Here is a 24,138-nt window from a genome sequence, read left to right as displayed (position 1 = left end):
TGCATTTTATAATGTTGCAGATGTGAATATTATAGCAAATGTAGACCTGTCTGTCATGCGACTGAGCCTACTGGCAGTGTATTTAATCGTGCGTCACTTGGAACGAGTCCAAAGTTAGCCTACTCACGGACAAACGGACATTTGTAAATAATTTCCTGTCATCTCGTTCTTTTTTTGTTAACCGATTTAATTACATATTATGCTCGGGATATTTCTTATTGTCGACGCATGTACGGCATAAATGGACAAGACACGATTAAAAACCCCTAATAAACCTTTAATTAGAGCCGTTCTTACAAGACAATGTGACAAATTACATTAAAACATCTGGACTTTTTAAATGTCTGGATTATTGTACACCTTCCCCTCTGGCTTGCAGGTAAGGGATATTGGTCAATCGAAACAATACAATGCAATGGAAATTAAGCTGCATATAATAGTACATGTTACAGTTATAAATGTACAGTGTTTACATAAAATACACCAGAAAAAAAGAAAACATCAAGGATGCAGCTGAAGTTCAAGCGCCACCTTGGAGAAGTGCCACCACACCAAACTAACATTTACATTCACCCTCTTTACAGTCATCATAAGAAAAAAAAACCTGCAGGTGCACCAACATCAGGCTGTAAACATACAAAAATAGAAAGATTACCATGATGCACTCAAGTTACAGCAAAAACAACTGGCTTAATTCGCAAAGTGTTCTCTTTATTTTTTCATTTTTATTTATATATATTTTTTCCATATCAGCTCTGTGCAGTGGGTACAATCGTTTAAAGTGAAAATGAGGTTGCTCATAGATAGGGAGGAAAACACTTGTCTTTAATGTAAACACATAGAATATCTATAAACGATAATAACCAAGTCCAACAACAATTATCGTAAAACGTCAGGGAGGAACATTTGAGAGGACAAAGAGAAAATTCATGTCTGGAACAATTTCTTGGACAGGCCTTCCTAGACCTTTAAACGATTGTACCTGTTCAAACACTTTTATAAACCCCTTACATTCTTCAGTAATGCAGTGCCAGTCATTAAAAAGCACAAAGTTAAGGCACAATTAGGTTATCCGCTGCAGAGTATGCACCAGGTTAATAACGTTTTAAATGTGCATCAATTGTACAACCTCTTGCTGCAAATACTGCAACCCACAATCCACTACACTGCATTAAAAAAGGAAAAATATATAACTAAATGGTGGCAATCCTTTGATCTTTAAAATTTTATGAATACATACGGCCTACCACAAACAGCTAACTCACAAGCAATCACACAGGGGGTTGGAATACTCGGGAGTTAAACAATAAAAATATGCAAATCAGATTATTCATTCTAACACCATTCCCCGTTACATCTAAAACAATTGGCTGCGTTCTGTCTATCAATCAATCTGGGGAAAACAATAACATTACAATAGGTCTAGAATGATAAACATGGCTGAATACACAATCAAGAACCGGTATTAACAAATTCAATTTTGAAGCATGGCAGGAACATGTCTGTCTCAAGTGAAATAATCATGGAATTTGAGCAGGACAAAAGAAAAGCAGAACTGTATGGGATCCTATGGAACTTCTGATCATGTGCTCTACTGACAAAGACAACTGTAGGGTAATGCACTGAGAAAGTCCCTCACCCTCTCCCATGTATCTGCAAGGCCCATGAGCCACTGTGATCCAATAAACCTTCTGGAATTTTCTGTATTAGTTTAAGTGTGTCAGAAAGTCCCAACAAAAGGTCTGTGTAGCTGGAAGAGAATGAACCGGTATAATGATCAGCCTATAATCCAAAACGTTGTTGGAAACGGTAAGAAAAATACATGGCGATACATTTGGAATATCATTTGAAGGGATAGATTCAAATTATTGTTGAGTTGGGAGGGGAAGGTATATTAGGTGGAATAAAATGAAGAAGCAAGCCAAGGATAATACGTCTGACTGCACACCTACGATATTGACCCCTACTATGTGAAGCATTAACTTTGAAACACAGCCCTGGGAAGCCTGACAATGCCCAAAAGTCAAGGGTGTAAAACTACCACTGTGTATCCAAAGACGTCATCCATATTTTACCGATGTTTTTAACCTAAGTTCTGAGTATTGGCAGGAAAACAAGAGCTTATGATTTACTTTTAATACAGATAATTCAATGAAGCCACCGCCACCATTCACATAATATTTACAGCACCCCATCTACGCGTTTGTGCCTTCCTTCCTTGCTTGACAAAAAAAATATATACTACAAAAAAAAAAAAAACATTGGGATCGCCTCAAACATCTTCAGGAAATAAACATCCACGTTATATGTTATAATTCAAAGCTTGAATAGAGGCTGTTGAAACAGCACATGCATTTATTCCATGTCTACCCCAACTAAACTCCTCACATGGGACCAGTTTTGTAAAAAGAGGATGGGAAGGAGAGAGAAAAAAAAGGGTCTCTTTCATGTACATCTTTTTAAATATGCCATCAGGAATCGTCTGGTTTCATCCTTAACATTTGTAATACAAAAATAGAAAGAAATAATAAGTGTCCACTGCAGCACCCACGGGGAAAAAGCCGTCTTTCTCATGCAAAAGCTCCGTCTAGCTCCGTTCTTGCAAGTTCACCATTTTCAAACCCCTCTTTACAAAAAAAACTCCAATGCCGCCCCCCCCCCCCTCCTTGTGGACGCACATGGGAGTGAAAGGCTCAAAGTCAGTCAGTCGCCTTGTATGGGACCTTTCGCCCCCAGTCATCTCCAGCTTAGCAGTTTGGTCAAGAGTCCTGCACTGCGAGGTTCCTAGTGTCACGATGGAGGGGAGGGGGAGGGGGTGTGAGGACAGGGAGCAGAGGTTAGGGGCTTGGAGGTGGCGCAGGAGGGGGAGAGGTGCGGGGCGGGTCGCTCTCAGGAGAAGCCCAGGGCTGAGCCGGTACGGTGACGCAGGCGGGACATGGTGTTCATGTGTGTGCTGGAGGGCTTCAGAGGCGTGTTGCAGCCCTGGGCCTGGGGGAAACGCTGGTGGTAGCGGTCCAGGCGGAGGTACTTCACCGTCACTAGTTTACCTGAGAGAGAGAGAGAGATGATACCTATGAACGAATACTAACATATCAAACGGATAGCATCAACTTAAATCAATTCTTTTACAAATACATATTTTCTTGGTGCAAAGGCAATGTTTTATTTCCCGCTGAAATGAAAGTCAATACTTAAACAACAGTGTAAGGACAAATACAAAAGCTGCCTTGGTCAGATGGTGCACGGCATCGCCGTGTGATTGAAAGTCTAATTGAAGTCTAATTTACCGTCAAACCACGAGCCGTGCAGCGCCTTGAAGGCCTTCCCTGAGTGCTCTGCCGAGAGACACTTGACGTAGACGCAGCCCTGTGAGGAGCAGAGGAAAGGTTAGAATGGAGCCTTGATGCAACCTTGATGCCTTACCGCTGGGGGCGAATCTCTTGGTGTGATGTTCAAGCCACATCAGAGACGCGTGGTGGAAGTGTTGTTGGCAGAGAGACATTGAAAGGCTTTGAGAAACCTGCTAAAACCTGACTTCCAAAAGTAGTTCCATCCTAGTTGCGCAAGACGTCCTTGATGCAAGTTTTGGATTGTAAATCAACCGTCATAAGAGAAAACCAGTTGAAAAGAAAATCACCGGCTTTACAGAAGTCAAACATGGGAGGTTTTTATGGGGTGAGAAACCGAGAGACTTATATGTGACACCCACCTCGCGCGAGTTTTTGTCGACAGCGATGTGGACGATGCCATCGTTGTCACTGCACTTCTCCAGGATGGCTTCGTGGATGGCCAGATGCCAGTTTTCTCCAACCTCCCTAGACACACACACACACACAGGTCATGGGTTGGGTCTTTGTGATGGAGTCATTGAGAATGTCCTTATTCACGCAAACAAACCCCCCCCCCCCCCGCTCAGGAGCAATACTCACATGACTGGATCGAACATGTTTCTGATCTTCAGACACGGTGTTAGGCTGTTGGGTGGAGAGTTCCCTTTGTCAAGCGGAAAGGCTGAAGGAGTGGAAAGGGATCGATTAGGAATGATAGATACTGGCACAATGTCGTTTCTTATTCTTAAAGTATAAAGTGAATCCTCCAATTCAATAATCCACTTCCACAAATCAAAGCTTCAAGGCAAGAAAATGGGGGTACTTTATGTGATCGCGCGTTCACACAGGGTGAAGGGTACCTTTGCCTTGCCACACTTTGTGGTGCACAAGAGACTTGTCCAAGCTCGAGGGCTGGATCCACCGCCACACCAGGAAGTCCGCTCCCCCGATCCTCTGGGACTCTGTCCGGATCCGCGATTCGTTGGCGGAAATAAACTTCACGGCCTTGTCCCAAACCCTCTTCATTCTCATCCTGTGACGTCACAGAAAAAAACGACGTGTACTTTTGTCATGTCTGTAGTTTCCGTCGTGAAAAGGGACTGTACGTCGCAGCGTTACTGCACATTTACATTTATTCATTTAGCAGACGCTCTTATCCAGAGCGACTTCCAGTACGTACAGGGACATTCCCCCGAGGCAAGTAGGGTGAAGTGCCTTGCCCAAGGAAACAACATCATTTTGCACGGCGGGGAATTGAACCGGCAACCTTCTGATTACTAACCCGATTCCCTCACCGCTCAGCCACCTGACTCTGCACAGATCCACCTACTGACCTTTCTGGGGGCGGCACCAGGGAGTCTCGGACGTGAGGGATGGGAAGGTAGGGCTGCAGGTCTTTGTTCTCCTGGCACGCCTCGTTGTGGCTACTCAACACATCTACGCATGCAGACAAGCGAAAACGCAACAATGAGATAACGGGCCCGGGCACAAATTGTGTGCTCCTTCGTGTAGATATTCTGAGAGAAAAAGTGAAGTGGTAGACAGGGAGGCTCTGTACCGATGATTCTGTCCACGAGGCCGTGCATCTGTCTGGTCTCCTCCTCCTCTCGCCTCCAGCGGTATTTCATGTAGTACACCAGACCCCACACGAGCCCAATTACTAGACAGACAGAGAGGCAAGAAAGACCAGAAGCAGAGGGGGGAGGGGGGGGGGGGGGTTGAGGGTTAACTAGGTAGACAAGCTATTTGCTTTCAGTTGTGTTTCACCAGCTAAGGCACAATCACTCGAAACATGTCTTCCAAGAGACTTTCAAAACTCATTTCAAAACTCATTTGACACCGACGTGCTTCTTTTACAGGAGGGAGAGCGGGGGGGGGGGGCAAGGTCTCTGACCTGCTAGGACAAAGAGGACCCGGTAGATGACGGTGAAGAACGCCCGTCGGAAACGGCAGAGGAAGGACATCTTGGGGTGGGTGGACTCCAGGCTGGAGATCTCAGACACGTCGGTCACAGCCTCCTCTGGACTCGCCCCAATCAGCCTGATGTTAGGACACAAAACATAGAAAAGGTGCGTCACGTGGGTTTGTAGAAGGTATAACGAATGGCTTTGGCTAGGAGGTAAATGTAGACGAAATGCAGTCAGAAAATCCTAAATACCGTATCCCGACATCCTCCTTTGTTCGGATAATCCATTCAAGCGAACTGAGGACCATGTTTTTGTAGTCCTCTTTTTGAGCCTGAAATCGAAAGGGAAGATGAACACCCGTACGGAAATGCAAACTTTGGGTTCCAACAAGGGGGGCTGTGACCTAACCCATGCTTCGTTCACATGAGAAAGCTTCTGTGGTGCGTTTCAATTATTTAAACTGTAGTTTTGGTTGACAGCACCAGAACAAGGGTTGCGTGAGTGAAGCACTGATTTAGTTGGAAATGTACAAATAAAATAAATAAACGCACCCAAAGATATTTGGACGCCTCGTCTATCGTCAGGCTCCGGTTGGTCTGGTCTTCTGGGTCTCTACAATCATGTTCACCTGTGGGAATCAGACCATCGTGTCAAATCAAATTCAAAGTCGGAGAAAAATCTCAAATGCGCTCCGTGACAATTCACAACCGAACAACATTTTCAATCCTACATCACCGAATGCTCGGGGAATTACTTCCCTGGGAAAGACCTCCTGAATGTGATGATTAAAAACACATGCATCGTTTCCCTACAATCCATCACAACTCAGTCAAAGCGCACGCGCGCTGGAGCAAAATGGCCTCTAGGTAGCACTCGTACCTGCGATGTGGGCCAGGTGGTCATGGAGGGTGAGCAGGAGCTCTAGAATGAGGTCCTTCTCCGTCTCGGTCTGTTAGGAGAAATCAGTTGTTGAAGTTAGCACACTGACAAACAGCGATACGTGATACTAAATGTCCGCGGCCATGCTGCGGCAGAGTCGTGACTGAGTTCTTTTACACAGCAGGTGAACTTGCTATACATCACAAAAGCGTTGCACTGGAATGTTATTTTCCAGATGATAGTAGCCTTAAGCAAACAGGCTACTATAACGAGGTCATCTAGCCACAAAAAAGGCAAGAAAATGGCTATAGAAAAGCATAGTATACTTACATAAGAACTGTCAAAGAAACTGCCAAATGGGTGGTTCTTAACTGCAAAGGAAGACACAGAATATAGCAATTTGAGACAATGGCACATTTAAATAGTCAAAAACATAAGTCAAATGGAGGGCTTTCACAACACTGTCTAGTCTGAAGGTGGGTGTGTGTGTGTGTGTGTGTGTGTTTGTGTGTGAAAGGGGAGGAAGGGGCAGACTACAGCGCATCGAGTATCGCCTCACACTTGAGTCACTGTCTGAACATGGAGCAGCCCTCTCCACATCTGGAAGGCTGCCCAGGATTAGCCTGAGCTGTGGTGGGGAGCGTGACCCGTTACAGCCACATCATGGAGGTGGCTGGATGCATTCGTGTAACAAACAACAGAATGTGACATTTGTTTCATGCATGAGCAGAAAGCGAAATGCATCATCACTTCTCGTGAACCGGGCCCAGAGCTACACATTTCTAATTGGGATCTACACACCAAAGGTTCAATGTGTTGCAGTACCATTTGCATTGTTTTGCATTAATTTGCACAGCAGTGGCTTTTGATGATGATTTGCATTGCTTAAAATACACTTATCAGCAGACTATCACCAGCCAGCATAAGTGAAGAGCTTCTATTTATTTGCCTTTGGGATAGGCATAAGATGCTCTGACCCAGTGTCTGTGGGCAACGCTCAGACTCTAGTCAGTGTGTGTGTGTGTGTGTGTGTGTGTGTGTGTGTGTGTGTGTGTGTGTGTGTGTGTGTGTGTTTGTGTGTGTGTGTGTGTGTGTGTGTGTGTGTGGTTGCCAGTCATGCAGACAGCCACGGGTATGGCTGGCTGGTCAGTCCAGGCGGCTCCGCGTGTCCCCAGAACACCAAACAATTAGGACGGTTTAGCTTGTCTGTGACCTAGATGTCTGCCACGCGCTCTTTAGTCCAGGCTCTTTTCCTGGGAATGTCAGGCACGCCATTGATAGTCATTTCATTATTCGGAGTTTCCCCTCTCAACATTGTCTTGCTATGTATTTCTTCCCTACTTGCAGCTTTAGTGTGTGCCCTACATCTGGACCCCATGTTAGCCTAGCACGCAGACTCCCCACCCCATCCACTCTCGCTCTCCTTCACAACAGTGTCAAAAAAAAAAAGGGATTCTTAAATATTTCATGTTTCATGAGAATTCCACAGCACCGGTGAAATCATGGGGTTTGACAACGCTTGTGTGTGTGTGTGTGGGGGGGGGGGGCTAACAGAAACCATTAACAAGGTGCCACCTGCACATGCCCCAGTTAAAGGACCTTTAACTGGGCTTCAACTGATCCGAGGTTGGTAGGCCATACGTCGAGGGACTCATGAGAACTCAGCTTCACCTTTAATACCTGCTAATTTGTCTGACACGCTAGTTTTCATGCTTACAAAGAGTGCAAATCTCATTAGTAAGGCATGGCTTAATGATGTAGTACTAGGAGCCTGGGGTGATGGGGGAATCACACCATAGGAAGTGAGCCCAGCAGTGTTGATGAGTGCTAGGGCTTTGGGGGGTACTCCTTATTTTGACATGCAAATACAGCTATCTGCTTCTTGCTACCAAGTGTCACATTGGTTAAAGTGAAGAGCAACTTCCTGGACACCCTTGAAGGGTGTGAACTTTGAGAGTGACACCTCACTAGGTTAGGGTAAGCTTAGGCTGTATAAAAAAAAGTCTTGTTCGATCGGCATAGTGGGGATGATATATAAACTGGAATGGGACGTAGGTCCACAAACCATTGTTTTCTGTAACCCTGCTGATATCTCCACAAATAGCATAGACTTAAATGTAGCCAGATGGAAGCAATAGACGACCCACTCTCTTAGTAACAGACAGACTGGCCTAGTTTCAAAACATTTTACCATGAAAACCAAGTTCCAAAATCAAACTCCATTGTACTACCCCTTCTCATGCAACCCCAAACAGTAATCCCCACATCCCAACACTGGTCATTTTAGAAAATATGGATTTGACAAAAAGACAAACATAGAGAATATCTAATGTACTTACTAACAACATCGACGTCGGATGCTCCAGAACCTCGCATTCTCAAGTACATGAGGCCCAGCAGTAAGAAGAACAGGCAGGCCGCCGTCAACAGGAACATGGACAGGTAGTGTGCGCTGAACCCACCGGTGGAGGACACCTCTTCCCTTTTAAACTGCTGTAGAAGCTCGTCTTCTGGAACCGTAAGCTTCTGCTTAAGCATGGCATGGCTGTAGCCATGGTTGGTTCCTGTGTGGTTCGAATGGTTGGGCCGGTAGGTCGCAGACAGGGTGTTACTTGGAAACCTTGGTCTCAGTCCAATGCTGAATCGGCTGCTACTTGTGGCGCCGTCCCCGCTGTCGACGTGGTTTTTGTTGTACGCCGAGGGGCTGTTGTTGCCGCTTTCTCCCATGACAGCCGACACGTAGATGGACCTCCTGGGGTAACTGCGACTCAGCAGGCCGCCACTGAGAGCCGATTCGCCGGGGCCTCTCTTCTTTCCGTCTTCTTCTTCCTCCTCCCCCCGGTCTCCCACCATGTCTAGACTCCTAGCGCCAGGCGTGTCATTTACTCTGATTGCGCCTCCCGTCTTTTCCTGGCCGCTCTCCGACCCCCTGGCACTTCTAAAGGGAGACGAGGCCGATTTTGAGAGACTCCGTCTGGAGTTCAGACGGCGTTCGCGTTGACGGTCAAACGCTGATATGCCCTCTTCTTCCTCCTCCTCGTCCGAATCAGAGTAATCCCCGACTAGCTTACTAGTATTCAAGTAGGACGCCCTGCTACCATTGAGAGACCGAGAGTCCCTCTCATTCTTCCCCTCATAATCGTCCTCCTCCTCCGGCTCCTCGTAACCACTCCCCTCCGCCTTTGCTGAACGCGAAACCTCGAGGCTCGATTTTCCTCTTTCTACCCACCCAACAGTCCCAGACCCGCTCCTTCTACTCTCCGGTGGTCCAGGAAAAGAATGGTTGCTGTTACTCACGTACACTCTTTGACTCTTTTGAGCGGTGATGGGTGTTCCTGTAGGCCTGATCTGCGGTTGTTGTTGATACCCGGAGCCACGGTCTCTCCTGCCGCTGTGGTTCAGGCCTCTTTTTTTCGGTGGTAGCTCAGCATCCGATTCGTCCGAGCTAAAGCCCAGAACGAACTTCCCTGTTCCACCGGCACGCTTCTCGTTCAGGGCCGGACGACCGCCGGGGCTCTTGCTAGGGCTCAGGTGCGTGACGTCATTGCTGGCTGGCCTGGCTCCGAATCCCGAAGCTCCCGCCGCTGTGTTACTGCTGTTGCCTCCGCCACTACTGTTGTTGTTGATGCTACCGCTGTTGCGCGTTTTTCCCGATCGAGATCCTCGCTGTTGCTGCTCTTCGCGCAGTTTCTTCAATTTCTTTAAATATACGGGGCGTGTGTTTTCGGTAACCGGGCCTGGGGTGAATCCAAAGCGCTTTAACTCAGAGAAAAGCTCCTCATCCGTTAGCTGTGCTGCCGCCATCTTTGCTCGAAACTCTCACAGAAAGCTGTGACGGAAGTGATGTAAAAGTAGCAGACAGACTGCAAACTAGTAAAAAAAAAAGAAAAGCTTGTCTGCTGATGAAGCGAACAGTCTGTAGGGGGCAGACTGTATTTACCTGCCTTCAATGGTTATCAATCTACGTCCAAAAGCCGTATCCACATAATACACGAATATGTTTATAGTGTAAAATTTCTGTTGCCATTCATAAATGTTTTGGAATGTTTACTTTTGAATTCTAAACATGGTTTGGAGAATGGAGTCATTATATTCTTGTATTTCATTGTTTTTCATTCTATTGCCCTATTTGTTTACCGAATCAAATATTTCCCAAGTAAATCGAGGTAATTGTGGAGCTAAATCTCATTAAATAAAGTCTCAAATATCAAAATCTAACATTCGGGCTCACGTTTAAACAATTGTATGGTATTAAACATTTTGATACTATTTCACTTCATTTTCGTTTTATCATGTATTGAGCTTTTTGTTTGCATTGTAGGCCTATCTGTATATTGCATTCTTATTCAAAAAATAATTCTTAATCCATTTAATCTTCTCTGAGAAATTAGATGAAAATGAATGCATATTCTCTAGTTTCCCCATAGGCTACCAGTGGACTCTACAGACATCGTTTTCAAATGGTCTGCCACATAATAGTAATACACCTTTCAACCGCACATGTGACTTCCAGCAAAGTTTATCTTTGAAAGCCTATGAACCTTATGAGACAGACCCATTGACAGCAGACCACACAGGAGGATGATTCGTCTTTCCTTCCCCCAGGCCCCAGCCGACCCCATCCCCCTCTCCACTCATCCCGTCTCCTCTCCCCTTCACATTCTACCGTTTTGAATTGAACAATTGCATTAGATGGTCTCTATTGTTTCGATAGGGAGGCTTCAGATTTGTCTGATAGTCGCTATGTAATTAGGACGTGTTTTTCATCACGTTTTCCTCTTTGATAAAGCCTAAAGTGATATTTACCTGGTTTCCATAAGGGTAACATTTCACCAAAGTGACTGTGTTGCAGTTTTAGTGCACAGTAGACTACTAACTAGTTAATATAAGCTTTTGCTTGTTTGATAAATCAAACTTTTTTTTTACCATGAGACAATGAGTGGTGTAGACTTGTCAAGATCGTGTTTCTTTCTCACTCTGCCACCCAGTGGTCATAACCCCTCCCTGCACTGCCGGTGTGTACAAGTACCTTGTGACGAGGCACAGGCTCTTCAGTCTATCAATTAAGAAGGCTGCTGAGTACAGTGCACACCACAGAACTTCATAGGCTACGAAGGAGCGAGGGACACTCTTCTTTTCGATATTGGTTGTGAAGCTGCTCAGAATGGTGACTGTGACACCTGCTTTTCTCTCCCCCATCAAAACCTGTTTTGTTTTACTTTTGGGTGGTTTGATTGCCAAAGCTGCACAAGATCAAGGAAGTTTGTACATGTGGATTGATGCCAACCAAGCCAGGATCCTAATTGGTAAATAGTGTACTTTTGCAATTAACAAATATAAGAGAATATCAGTGCCAGAAATTGCATATAAGTTACTTTTCATTTGCGCACTCATAAAAGTGGGCGATAACTTTAGATTTGACTAAGTTTGAAGCATTGTGCAATACAATCATATTCGTCTAAGATCGTTTAGAAACACATTTTTTCACAGGGTTTGAAGAAGATATTTTGATCGTGTCCGAGGGGAAAATGGCCCCATTCACACACGACTTCAGAAAGGCACAGCAACGAATGCCCGCAATACCTGTCAATATCCACCACGTGAACTTCACCTGGCAAGCTACGGAGCAGGTAGGATAGTCTGGTAGCTTGTAATATTTCGATGTGTGCTAGACTATTTTGTAACGTAAAATAGCAACTCAAGTGGTAGCCTATATCGGGGCACTGTTCTTACGAAAACGACGAATTTGTTGTTTATTATGTATATTATGTTAATTAACCTACTTATAACAATATGTATTGAAATATTGAATGAAATGTCTGACTGAGACTGTAGGCTATACTGCATGAGCTAATAAATATATTTCGTAAGGTATTTAGGGTTCCATATTACTTCACCCAGAATGTGGAACATTTATTGATTAAAAATTGCTCACTTTTGCTTGAAAGTGATCATAATCAAGTTTAAAGCTATTGTTTTGGTCATGATACGCGAACAGTAGTAGAACAGACTTTTTTTTTAGACGACCAGAAGTATCCTTCTTAATATTCAAATTCCCATTGCGGTATTTTACATCTTGGTGTCGTAGACCTGCCCCCACGGATCAAAGCGCAAAGCTGCCGCAAGGCCGCCTCTTCAGGCATGTGCCAAACATCTGGCCCATCTGCGCATTGAAAACATTGGTCAAATTCTCAGACGCGTGCCAGAACGCGCGCTTTATTGGAGGGGGAAAGTTCCATTTGCGATAGCTGTCTGTATGGTGTTATTGCTTGTTCAAAATAATCGTTATGAGTAACAGGTCTGACATTCACAGTAGCAAAAAGATCTGAAACTCACATCATGCAGACATCACATTTCCAGATTTCTCAGGCTGAATAACTGGAAAGTAGCCTAACTCATTGACGCAACCCTTATCACCTGCCAAACTAAAAATTACAACTTGCTAAAATGGCAAGACATAATAAAAGGTTTGGATAAATTCAGTACAGCACATGATATTACAGAAGAAAATTTTGAGATATGCAAATCATTAGCTTAACCTTGCACTTCTAGAGATGCATTTAAGGAAAGTATTTGCAAATGGTACACAGGGGACATGTATACCTTCCTCCATGCTCCTCTGCCACATGAGGGGGCTCTTTATGGAATCCCAGGGGCCACGTGCAACATTGTAAACAGGTCAGAGATGCATGACCTCACATCTCACTGGGAGGTCATGCAGCCCCTTTCACTCATTATCAAAATGGCTTCTTCTCCACAGCTTGACAAACAGACACACACACACCATGTATCGGCATGCGAGGAACAGTGATATTTGATGGTGATGAGGATATAGTGGAGGTAAATTGAGGTCCTGTAAGAAGTAGAATAATCTAGCATGACGTTAAAAGGACAAGGAAAGCCCTTATGCGGAGACTTTAGGAAAGTAGGCATTCATTGACGTGCTTAAATTTATTTCCAGGCACTTTAATGAGTTGTTTCCCATGAGATCATCTCAGGGTGTCACTGCCACAAATTACAGATGAGATTGCATTTGACAAATTACAGATGAGGCAACATATTTGTATCCCATTTCCTGATGCTTCGAAGCTGGGACTAACTAATGGTCTGTCCACACACACACACACACACACATACTGAGATCAGAATCCGCAAATGGCATGTCGGGCGGCGAATGAGAGACAGAGAGAGAGAGAGAGAGAGAGAGGGCCCTTCTCTTTCCTGGGCTCTGTTACCCCCACACTTCAAAGGCAGCCGCCAAGGCTTAAGAACAAAGGCCGGTGGCATAAAAGGCTGGCCGCGAGAGTTATCTGTGTTGGTTATTACCATTCAGCTGCAGGATTAGGTGGGTTCTCCACACGGCTTGTGTACTTTTCCCTTCATCAAACGGCCATGCTCTTACATTGGGAAATAATGCGCAGAGAGGAAAATCGCTGCCTCTCCTTTTTTTGGGGGCGCTTTCATCTCTTTCTCAGGCCTTTTTGTTTGTGTTGTGCCATGCTGCCTCTATCATCTGACAAGTGTGTAACTTTCAAAGGGGAAAGACATTATTGAAGGTGAGGAGCCACATGACTGTGAAGGGGAACACACTTGTTCTGTCACACCGCTGGGCCTACCGACACACATACCCACACTCAGAAACACCTCGCACCAACGCTAGCCCTCCTGTCCATTCACTTGGGCTGGATTGTTGTTGTGATTTAAGTAGCATGACCAAATTTACAGCCTTACCTCCAGTGTTTTTGGCCCATGATAAAGGCCCACAGTGGAAGTTTGGCCCACAACCACAGCTTCAGGAAGATCAGTAGATTTTATGCAGTGTTTTATGGTTGGGGTTTTTCCTAGGGTTGAGTTGTGATGCCCAGCAGTGCTGGGTTCACTGGATCGGGGCCATAGACGTTTTGAAAAGCGTCTCAACGGCCATTCTTTGAGATCGGTTCTTGGAAGGTTCTGTTCTGACACCTGTGACATCTCCTCTCCTGGGGCGCGTTGCAGGCCGAGTACTTCTACGAGTTCCAGACCCTGCGCTCCTTGGACAAAGACATCATGGACAACCCCACCGTCAACGTTCCTCTGCTGGGCTCGGTGCCACGGAAGCCCTCAGGTGAGCAGTGGACAGTGTCTGTTCAGACACAGCGGGGATCCTTACTTTAGGTCCAGTGGCTTTCCCTGCACGGATGAACTACAGAGTAGAATATGATGTGACACTGCATTTTGTGTGTGTGTGTATCTTCCAGTGGTGCAGGTTGGTTTCCCCTGCCTTGGCGACCAGGACGGCGTAGCAGCCTTCGAGGTGACCATCCTGGTCATGGACGCGGGCGGGAACACCATCCTGAGAACACCGCACAACGCCATATTCTTCAAAACCTGCCAAAGAGGTAAGAGACAGGAAAGAAAACGGAAAGAAAGAGAAGTGAGCAACACCGAAACGACCATCACCAGCACATGCACCCATGTGTTCATACGATCTCCTCTGGCTAAGAAGCTCACTTCTATGATACCTGCTATGAGAGGGAATCCCACAATGCAGCATTCAATGAAAACCAGTCTTCGCCTGCGTCCATTTAGCCGTGGTGGCGGGAGCAGAGGAGCAGGATGTATGTCACAGATACATGGATGGGAGAGCACATGTGCCCAGACTACGAGGTCAGGCCCCCATCACTGGAGGGAAGAGTAATTGGATCTGATCCGGAGGTCCATCTGTGCCTCGCTGCTGCTGCTGTTGCTGGTGATGGAATGTACCAGCGGAGCAGGCCCCGCGGGCTCTGCTCCTGGTCAAAGCGGGGCTAATCTCCACTGAAAACGGGGGCAGGGCTAATCTCCATTGAAGACGGGGGGCGGGGCTAATCTCCACCGAAGCCGAGGGCGGGGCTAATATCCATTGAAGACGGGGGGCGGGGCTAATCTCCACTGAAGCCGGGGGGGCGGGGCTAATCTCCATTGAAGGGGGCACTGGGGCTGCTTTGTGACCGAGGGGAGAGAGTGACGCGACCTGCCAATCAGTGACCAGCACAAAGGCCATAGTTGGGCTGTGATGTCATGCAAATGCAACCAGCTGCAGCCATGGGAAGAGCTGGACTCTGCATGAACCTTGCCTGGTTACACACAGGCTCACACACACACACACACAGACACACTCGCACATTTACCACAACTATTTACTGTATGTAAATAGATAGCTGGATCTCTACAGAGAGAGAGAGACGTATGCACTGTGTGTAGTGCACACAAACCCTTTTCCACCTCTCTCTCTCTCACACACACACACACGTACACACACACACACACACACACAAAGCCTGACCCCGGCATGTGCGCATCAGAGACCCACGGATGCTTCCGGCCCCCAATGCTTTCAACACAGGAAGCAGGTTCTCAGGCACAGCATATCTCAGTGACAGCTGTCCAACGCCTCACAAACTCTGACTTGAGGGCAGCAACAGTAGCAGGGAATAATACTAGCTAGGGGGGCACTCGATATCGGTTACAGGAAGCACAGTAACGACCAGACTTCCGAGAGTGGCAGTAAAGCTACATGATCTTCTCCATAGAATGTGGTGTCGCTTTACGAAACCTGAACGTTTAGCGATTGTATACCAAACAAAAGTCGCAATGCGTTCTTTATCTTGCGTGCACCTTTATGGTAATGAGGGAATGGACCATAAGACAGGATCATGATTTGATCATTTTTTTAAGTTAGGTGAACAATTGTCAAGCTTGCCTGCTTAGAGGTAATGGTATCACAATGTCCAACGTAATCCTGAGCAAACTCAAACCAGAACCCCTCTCCAGACATTGGTTGTCTCATAAGCAAACAAGACAGGCGCTTTGCCTGATAACACATTTTATTTCCTTTATGGAAACGCCAAAGGCAACTGGTCATCTCTTGCAAATCCGTTGGACAGCACTCTTGTTGGTCGACGCAGAGGAAATTGCCGGAAAAACAAAGTCTGTAGCCGTCTTCGACGTTGTCTCCGAACAGGAGTAAGGCTTTTATTGTGACTATAAGCCACATGGCCTTTGGAGACAGTATTTAGAAGAAAGGATTCCTCACACGGTGATGGGTCTTCGATCCAGAAAGGCTGCAAAGTGTTTGACAGGGCTGTTGACATTATGTGCCCACCTCAAAGACTTCCCTCAAAATTGTTTGTGAAAAGCTGGTATTCACTGCCTTGAACCTACCCTGTTATGGCTCTCAGTGCCATTTTATTGGAATGTCTGTGTGCACATGAAGTGGTCTTTGGAAACAGCAGGCTATGGATGGTGTAAAGAGGGAGGGAGCATGGAAGACTTTATACATGCCTGATTTTTCTTTCTCTCTCTCTCCCTCTTTCTCTCTGTCTCTCTCTCTCTCTCCCTCTCTCTCTCTGTCTCTCTCTGTCTCTCTCTCTCTCCCTCTTTCTCTCTGTCTCTCTCTCCCTCTCTCTCTCTGTCTCTCTCTGTCTCTCTCTCTCCCTCTTTCTCTCTGTCTCTCCCTCTCTCTCTCTGTCTCTCTCTCTCCCTCTTTCTCTCTGTCTCTCTCTCTCTCTCCCTCTCTCTCTCTGTCTCTTTCTCTCTCCAAAGCTAAGTGTCCCGGGGGGTGTCGCAATGGAGGCTTCTGCAACGAGAGGCAGGTGTGTGAGTGCCAGGATGGTTTCTACGGCCCACACTGTGAGAAAGGTACTATCATACCAAAATAATACCAGACAAAACCCGCATGAAATGTTGGTTACCAAAGCCATGGTGTGTGAATACCCAAAAGTCTGTTCTTACTTAGTCTTTAAAGAGCACCCCCACATCGACCGTACATTGATTGTTTCAACAAAAAGAAAAGTATCATTTTAAAGCGGTGTATAGTATGACACGAGACCTTAAACAATGCAATACCCACAATGCATTTGAAAGTATTAGTGGATGTGCAAAGGTTATGCTGTTATGGTTTCACTTTGCCTTAAGGCAGCGGGTAAAAAAAAAAAAAAAAAAAAAGATGATGATGAAAATTACATAGCACTGTGAGTCTGGTACATGTAGACTACTTAAATAAAGGGCAAATGTATTTTAGAGGTTTTCTTTTTTCCAGACTGAAAAAAGAATAATGACCGACCAGGTTGGGTGGCACAAGCATATGTTTTTAATCTATTTGCAGCGTTAAAGAACGGGTTTCGACAGCTATCCAGGCAGAGCTGGAAAAACACTTTGGGCTGTCTCATACCTCTGTACTGCAGTATGCGAGACACCTAGATCAGAACGCCACTGGTTGGGTTCCCTTCTTTGTAGTCGTGTGTGACATTGTGTGTGTGTGACGAGCTCTGCATGGCAGCAAGGGTTGGCGTACAGTCACTCGGGTGTGATCACAACGCCATGAAGTTCAGCACCTGGAGTTGTACGTGCTCATTCTCACAAGCACAGTTCAAATGGACAACATCGAAACGAAGCTTTAGTTGTTTACACAGTTTAGGGGGGGAAATGCTTCAGTGTTTAACCTTTCGATGACTTGTCTGCTTGCTTTTGACTTCCTTTTCCTTTCTTGCCTTCCATCTCTCTCTCTCTCCCCCCAGCTCTGTGCTCCCCAAGGTGTCTGAACGGTGGCCTGTGTATGAGTCCGGGGGTGTGTATCTGCCCCCCTGGTTACTACGGAGACAGCTGTGACAAAGGTACAGTCTCACCTGGGCTAGTAATCCGAAGGTTGCTGGTTTGATTCCCGGCTGTGCCAAATGACGTTGTGTCCTTGGGAAAGGCACTTCACCCTACTTGCCTCGGGGGAAATGTCCCTGTACTTACTGCAAGTCGCTCTGGATAAGAGCGTCTGCTAAATGACTACATGTAAATGATCAGACCAATCGAATTCACTCTCTCTCTCTCTCTCTCTGCAACATACATGACACGATGAAGGTACGTCATGCAGATAAAACGGTTTGTACCCCTTGACCCCTTCACAGCCAACTGCAGCACCACGTGTTTAAACGGAGGGACCTGCTTCCACCCAGGGAAATGCATCTGCCCCGCCGGCTACGAGGGAACGCGCTGTGAGCTCAGTGAGTGCCTCCTTTCGCCTTTTCTCCCCATCCCTCCATCGCTCCCTCTCGGTGTCCCCTCTTCTGTACAGTCTGAGAGAAGCGCTCCTCTCATATTGCCACCTAGATGTGATGGTGACATCACCTCCTCCCCCCCCTCCCCCCCCCCCCCCCAAAAAAAAAAAAACACACATCCCAAATGAAGCCTGAAGTGTGCTGTCACTCTGATGGCAACTGAGGGGGAGCCCTGTGCAGGGTAAACAAGTGATGTCATGAGATTCTAACGCCGCTGTGGGCAGAGGAAGAAGCTGCCTCACCCAGCACCAACTGCTGTTTACGCAAAGTAACGGTTAACAACACACTCCCATGCCAGTGTCACCGACAGGGCTCCACGTGTTCTGTTTTGGGGTCGTGCTTGACGTTAATGGCTTTCGTTTTTAGACCATTCTGGTTACGTGGTTATGATGTCACTACGGGGATGTGAGTTATGACCTTGTACGTGTATGCAAGTGAGTCAGTAACCAACCCAGTCTATTCATTAAGTTCCTTCCAGCTTGTATCCTGGTGTGTCATAAAGTGCCACAGCTCAAAGGGGATCTAAACGGCATCTCTTTTTTTTCTGTCTCTCTTGTGATGCATCGCTTGTTCAAAGTTGCACCCCACAATGTAAAGCTCCACATCTGATATTTGATCATACAGCCATATCAAAAAAGCGCTTTTCAAAAATAAAGCCCGGACGTAAGTGATATCGCATGAAGCCTCTGTGAAGTTGAAACGTGCTTTGAAAGGGGAAAAAAGAGGAGCAGTTATGGGCTTTGTGAAGTTGCTCTTTTTGTGAAGTAGCTTTCCTCCATTGTCCCTTTCCACGGATATGAATTTCATTGATACGTCGGAGAACAAAAGCCCTGTTGAAATTCAGTAGGGTGTTGATCAAATATGCAGGTAGAACACAATCTCTTAGATCAATCCACTCACGCCAGGCCTCTGCTTTTGAAAGGTGTCGAATTTCCTTTTTACACCTCCGCTGTCATTTCCTTAGTCCGTTTTTTAAATCCGTTGTCTGGGGCCCCCTGGAGACCCTGGAGTCGACGGTGATGTAATTGCTAGTTTGACGCAACGACCCACAAAGTGCTCCAAAAGACACCCCCGTTCGACATGTCAACCGTCTCATGCCTTCCACACCCAAGATAATGGATTTCTGCCACTTGACAGTCACGGCGTCACGTTGGGATCGGTGTTGTATTGAAATGGGATCCCTCTCTTGGTATCTTGGAAGGGGAACAGTCGGGAGTGGTTTTTAAGGACGGCGTTGGTGCAGAAGGGTCAGTTGGGACCTGGAGCCTGGAAGTGAACAGGTCTGCTGGGACCTTTTTGGAACAGGTCAAGTTAGTCCAAAAATCCTTGCGTCCTGTCGCCATGTCTCCAGGTAAATGTCGCCAATCCTGCAGAAACGGAGGGAAGTGCACCGGGAGAAACAAATGCAAATGCAGCAAGGGCTTCCATGGCGATCTGTGCTCCAAGGGTAAGCCTGCCACGGCCTGTTGGTTATCACTACGTCAGTAGGGTGGGGCTCTTATACAGTACATTTACAGTAGTCGTATGTCATGGAGGCATGTTGGAAGTGCACACAGTTTAGGCAATTGGAGAATACTAATTTCATTGTGCGTGTTTGTGTGGCATGCATGTGCTACTCTGTGTGTGTGTTTATATGGATTTGCGTGTGTGTGTGTGTTGGTGCAGCTGTGTGCGAGCCCAGCTGCGGTACACACGGGACCTGTGTGGAGCCCAACAAGTGTCAGTGCAAGGATGGCTGGCACGGACGCCACTGCAACAAGAGTGAGTTTGAAACACGATCGCACCACAAAGCCCCCCTCCGATACCCTCCACCCCCTCAGCCCCTTTACACACACACACACACACACACACACACACACACACACACACACACACACACCAAGCCCCACCCGCACTAAACCACCAAAGCCTTTTCCCAAGCCTGGCCTGTTAGCTGCCACCTGTAAGTTGATGAGCACATGTAATCCACTGTAACACAACACCCCCAGAAAGCTGGTTCCGGCTTCTGGAGACACCAATGAATAGATGCCAGCATGGTTAGCTTCACATCCTCCCTGCTCTGCGCTTCGGGCCTTATTCTGTGGAAAACATCAAACCGCACAATTAGGAAATGACTGACTGGGCTAGAGTGGGATGTATTTGAGGGAAACGAATAGCCCACTTATTCACCGTTTGTTTGGTTTTCATGTCATTAGCGGTCATTAGTGTTTCATTTGCGTTCAAAGCACAACAGGGTATTGTAAACAAGGGTAGGGAAAACAGGACTGGGATTGAGTCCTTGCCTCAGTCCTCTCAGTGTAGGACAACATTTTAAAAGATTTTGAATTTGAATATGTATCCATTCCCTCGGCTTCCTTCTCTTCTCTTCTTTCTTTCTGTCTCTCTCTCTGTCTCTCTCTCTGTCTCTCTCTCTCTCTGTCTCTCTCTCTGTCTCTCTCTCTGTCTCTCTCTCTGTCTCTCTCTCTCTGTCTCTCTCTCTGTCTCTCTCTCTGTCTCTCTCTCTGTCTCTCTCTCTCTGTCTCTCTATTTCAGGGTCCCGAGGGGCTGCCGCAAACGGTCATCAACTTTCAGGCCCTAAACACAAGCAGCAGGGGTCGTCTGCCAAGGAGGCGAAGGACGTGGTGGAGTCCAGCCGCCCAGCCGAGACCAACTATGTGGTGTGAGTGGGGGCCCCCCCACCCTCCCCCGCCCCCACTCACCCACCCACACCCCTCTGTGGTAGCATATCTAACATTTGGGGTTTAGACCCAACCACCACTACTATCTGGCTACTTACCCAGTCTACCACAACCCTCACCCCCCCCACCTCCCCAACTACCCTCTCCTGGGCCAGAATACATTAGGCCAGCTGCTCCCAGCCTCGCTCCATCACACAACACTCTCCTGCTCCATTCTCCGTCTTCTGGGAGTTCTTTGGTTGGGCTTTTCTGTTTGTTTTTATTTCCGCTTTTATTTCACCTGGCCATCCTTCAAAAGAGTTCCTTTCAGATGCCTCATTGTCTGTGAAGGAAGTCTGTGTGGGTGTTGTCAGTCCGTGTCAATACAGCGTCTATTCACCTTGAGGAGGCGCAGTCCTGAATACCTGAGAGGGGTGACTCACACTCGAGTTATTGTTCTGTGATGGCGGATGATCCGCGGTGTCTGCTCTGCGCGCTGCCCTCAAGCCCTCCGTGCCCTGAACGGAGGCGGGTGTGCCTGTCAGGGAAGGGCACACGGCACACATTCCACCATCTTGGAAACCAGTTTGTCTTTTTCTGTCGGTGTGTATTCGCTGTCCATGATCGTAGACGGTCGAGTTTATCCTTAGATTTCCAAACGATAGGTCGGTTGAAAGACGCTCTTAGGGGGATTCTTTGCTATTCGTTCTGTCACATCAGTCAGCTGGGAGAAGTGAGAGAAGTGGGGTAGAAAGCCAAAGAAAGTCATTATATCCATATGAAAACATCCTGCCAAATAAATCACACCCTAAATAGCTAGAGTTACAGTATAGCCATTGAGAACACAGACATGGAGACGAGAAGAAGGACACGTCCGGGGTGTAAGTCCATGACAGATTTCCTTATGTGACTGATGCTTTGCTGTTCAAATCCGATGGACAGAGGAAAGAAATACTGTGTCTCACAGTTAGGCATCGATCGACTTGGTCCTTAACCATTCCACTTGATAGCTATGTTGACCCCGTTCAGGTTTTTCATTCCTCGATGAAAATGTATCCCAAAAGCATAATGTACCAGCTGATTTTTACACTAGCTTAACCACATTTTCTGTGAACCACTTTTTTTTGTTTGAATATTTATCTTGTAGTTTGGTATTAATAATATGATAAACTTGGGATCGACAACAAATATTTTGTCTCTCATTTAAACAATCTCGTAGCGTTTTGGATATTGTTTGTAACATTATAACACAGCACATGAACTGCATAATATATCGTCAACTGAAAGTAATCGACAATTTCCATGTATGTAATGTATTATTAAAATAAATGACTGTAAATGCCAGATTTGTTTTGATAGTCAATGAATAAACAAATATGAAATCGTTTTACACATTTAGTGCTGATTGCGATGACAATCTTAGAATGGACACATGAGCAAAGTCCATAGAATTAGAGCCCATAGTGATTGATACATTGTCACTGTAAAAGTCTGTTTTAAATGGTAATATTCAGACAGATTAACAAAACATGTAAATGTAGTTCACCATGTATGGAATATTATTCCTCTGTGTGTAGAGGACAAACAAACCATTACAGGAACTCCAAGCTGAGTAAGAAGGGGTAAATCCCCATTCCTCAAAGTCTACATGTGGTTTTGGGCTCAGTCTCAGTCCTATTAACCCAAACCACATTTCCAGGGAGGGGATGCCTATCTTGAGGAGAATGGGCGATGCTAGTCGGATATTGGTTCAAGGCGAGGGATTATGGCACAGCGGAAAGACTTGATCCTTTCACTCTCCTCGTGACATGACATGTTTCCTCGTTCTGACGTGGATCATGATTGGGCCAATGACATCACACTGTAGGATTTAAAAAGATCAACAATATTGACACTGTCAACAATCAGAGCATCTTTTTTTATCAGAGATTGTGAACCTCTTTGAAAACCCTGAGGCCAGTCTCCAGGATATAGATGAAGTCCTTGACTAAACAACGTATATGTCCAAACTGGGTGCCAAGAAGCCCAGGACTACATCTGTGTCTCGTAAACTGGCCATGAACAAAGAATACATGCATTTGCTGTGTGCATTACACATGATTTCACTGTAAAACCAAACAAAAGGGCTTCAAGCCATTTTCATATTCCCAGGTTACAGCCCCTTGGTATTGTCTCCACCGTGCCAATCCCACATTAAAACCCACAGCACATTCATGTCCTCTACCCCCCTCAACGCTGGCTTCATCATTTCCTCCTGTGGGCGAGGAGGTGTGGTAAGCAGCGTTGAAAAGGGGGGCTCGTGTTTTACGACCCCGGTGCTCCTGGTGAAGGGGGGTGGGGGGGGGGGGGTGACTGCAGCAGGTCCTGGAAACGTCCTGCTCTCTCACCAGAGCCCAGACTCTCAGATGTCAACACGCCAAGCTGGCACGTCCACGGCACCCTGAAACACACGCACAGGAATCTGTGGGTGTGCGTGTCCACTTCCCGTCATGTGATCTTGATTGCTAGTGCTAAGAACTGAGAAATAATGCAAACAAAGGCCTTCACCGTGGTGGCAAGGAGGCCCTGTTTTAATTTGGCTGTTGAGTTCCAAAAAACAGGGATGTTGTTTCAGGATTCCTAGAGGCCATTCGAGGAAACTGGGATCTCAGAATCAGATGTACATTATTTTTGTCAGCCTGACTTAATTATTTTAACAACATGATGCACACTGAGATTTGTGATCCTGGAGAAAAGTTATTCCAGAACAACAAAAGTACGCTCAAAATATCACATACCTTTCATGAATAATGTGATAACCACTCACAAAATGGTTTGCTTTTTTGGGCTTTGTTGTTCCCACTCATATAAAAAGTGTAATGCAAAATAGAGCATGATTAATAATTGTCTATACTAGACTTGAATTGCACGGTACTGTAGAACAGCCTTTTAACGAAGGGTCTTTGGGAAGTCATCGAAGAGGAATTTTGGAGTTGAGCTAACAACTCTATAAAGTTAACGGTTGAACCCACCTGCTGTTACTAATGAGATGATTCTCTGTTCTCCTGGCAGGCTGGATAGCCCTCTGCTTCCAGAGCCTGACTGGTGCTGGCTGGCCAATCCTGGGCCTGTCTCTTCCCTGTCTTCCAATAGTGGGTCCAGGCTGGATGAAAGCCCCTCCCCAAGGCCGTTCCATAGCGACAGGTTCACATGGCTCCTGCTGACCGGGTGAACTGTCAACTTGCAATGGACAGTTGGGGGGCAGAGTGGACCACTGTCATAAGTGAAGGGTTATGAATGAGAAGGAGGGTTTGATCTA

The 24,138-nt window shown here is 46.3% G+C and overlaps 2 protein-coding genes across 2 annotated transcripts; one reads left to right on the top strand and one right to left on the bottom strand.

Moving 5' to 3' along the window:
• Nucleotides 1–261: 261 nt before the first annotated feature.
• Nucleotides 262–9,920, bottom strand: lemd3 (LEM domain containing 3). Its single transcript, XM_067254659.1, has 13 exons — nt 8,455–9,920; nt 6,446–6,486; nt 6,116–6,185; nt 5,788–5,864; nt 5,488–5,567; nt 5,224–5,369; nt 4,888–4,989; nt 4,664–4,766; nt 4,190–4,362; nt 3,930–4,011; nt 3,710–3,815; nt 3,288–3,366; nt 262–3,047 (listed from the first exon to the last, which is right to left on the bottom strand). The coding sequence occupies exons 1-13, from the start codon at nt 9,917–9,919 to the stop codon at nt 2,890–2,892; spliced, it is 2,682 nt and encodes an 893-aa protein (XP_067110760.1). The 5' UTR covers nt 9,920; the 3' UTR covers nt 262–2,889.
• Nucleotides 9,921–11,275: 1,355 nt separating this feature from the next.
• On the top strand, nt 11,276–20,856 carry wif1 (wnt inhibitory factor 1). Its single transcript, XM_067254802.1, has 10 exons — nt 11,276–11,421; nt 11,606–11,745; nt 14,111–14,219; nt 14,353–14,493; nt 16,679–16,774; nt 17,653–17,748; nt 18,034–18,129; nt 19,535–19,630; nt 19,849–19,944; nt 20,716–20,856. Exons 1-10 carry the CDS (start codon nt 11,280–11,282, stop codon nt 20,844–20,846), a joined length of 1,143 nt encoding a protein of 380 aa, XP_067110903.1. The 5' UTR covers nt 11,276–11,279; the 3' UTR covers nt 20,847–20,856.
• The last annotated feature ends 3,282 nt before the right edge of the window (nt 20,857–24,138 follow it).

Source organism: Osmerus mordax, chromosome 17 (genome assembly GCF_038355195.1).
Source record: "Osmerus mordax isolate fOsmMor3 chromosome 17, fOsmMor3.pri, whole genome shotgun sequence".
In the NCBI taxonomy this organism is placed as follows: domain Eukaryota; kingdom Metazoa; phylum Chordata; class Actinopteri; order Osmeriformes; family Osmeridae; genus Osmerus; species Osmerus mordax.
This window is presented reverse-complemented; position numbering and strand designations above follow the sequence as displayed.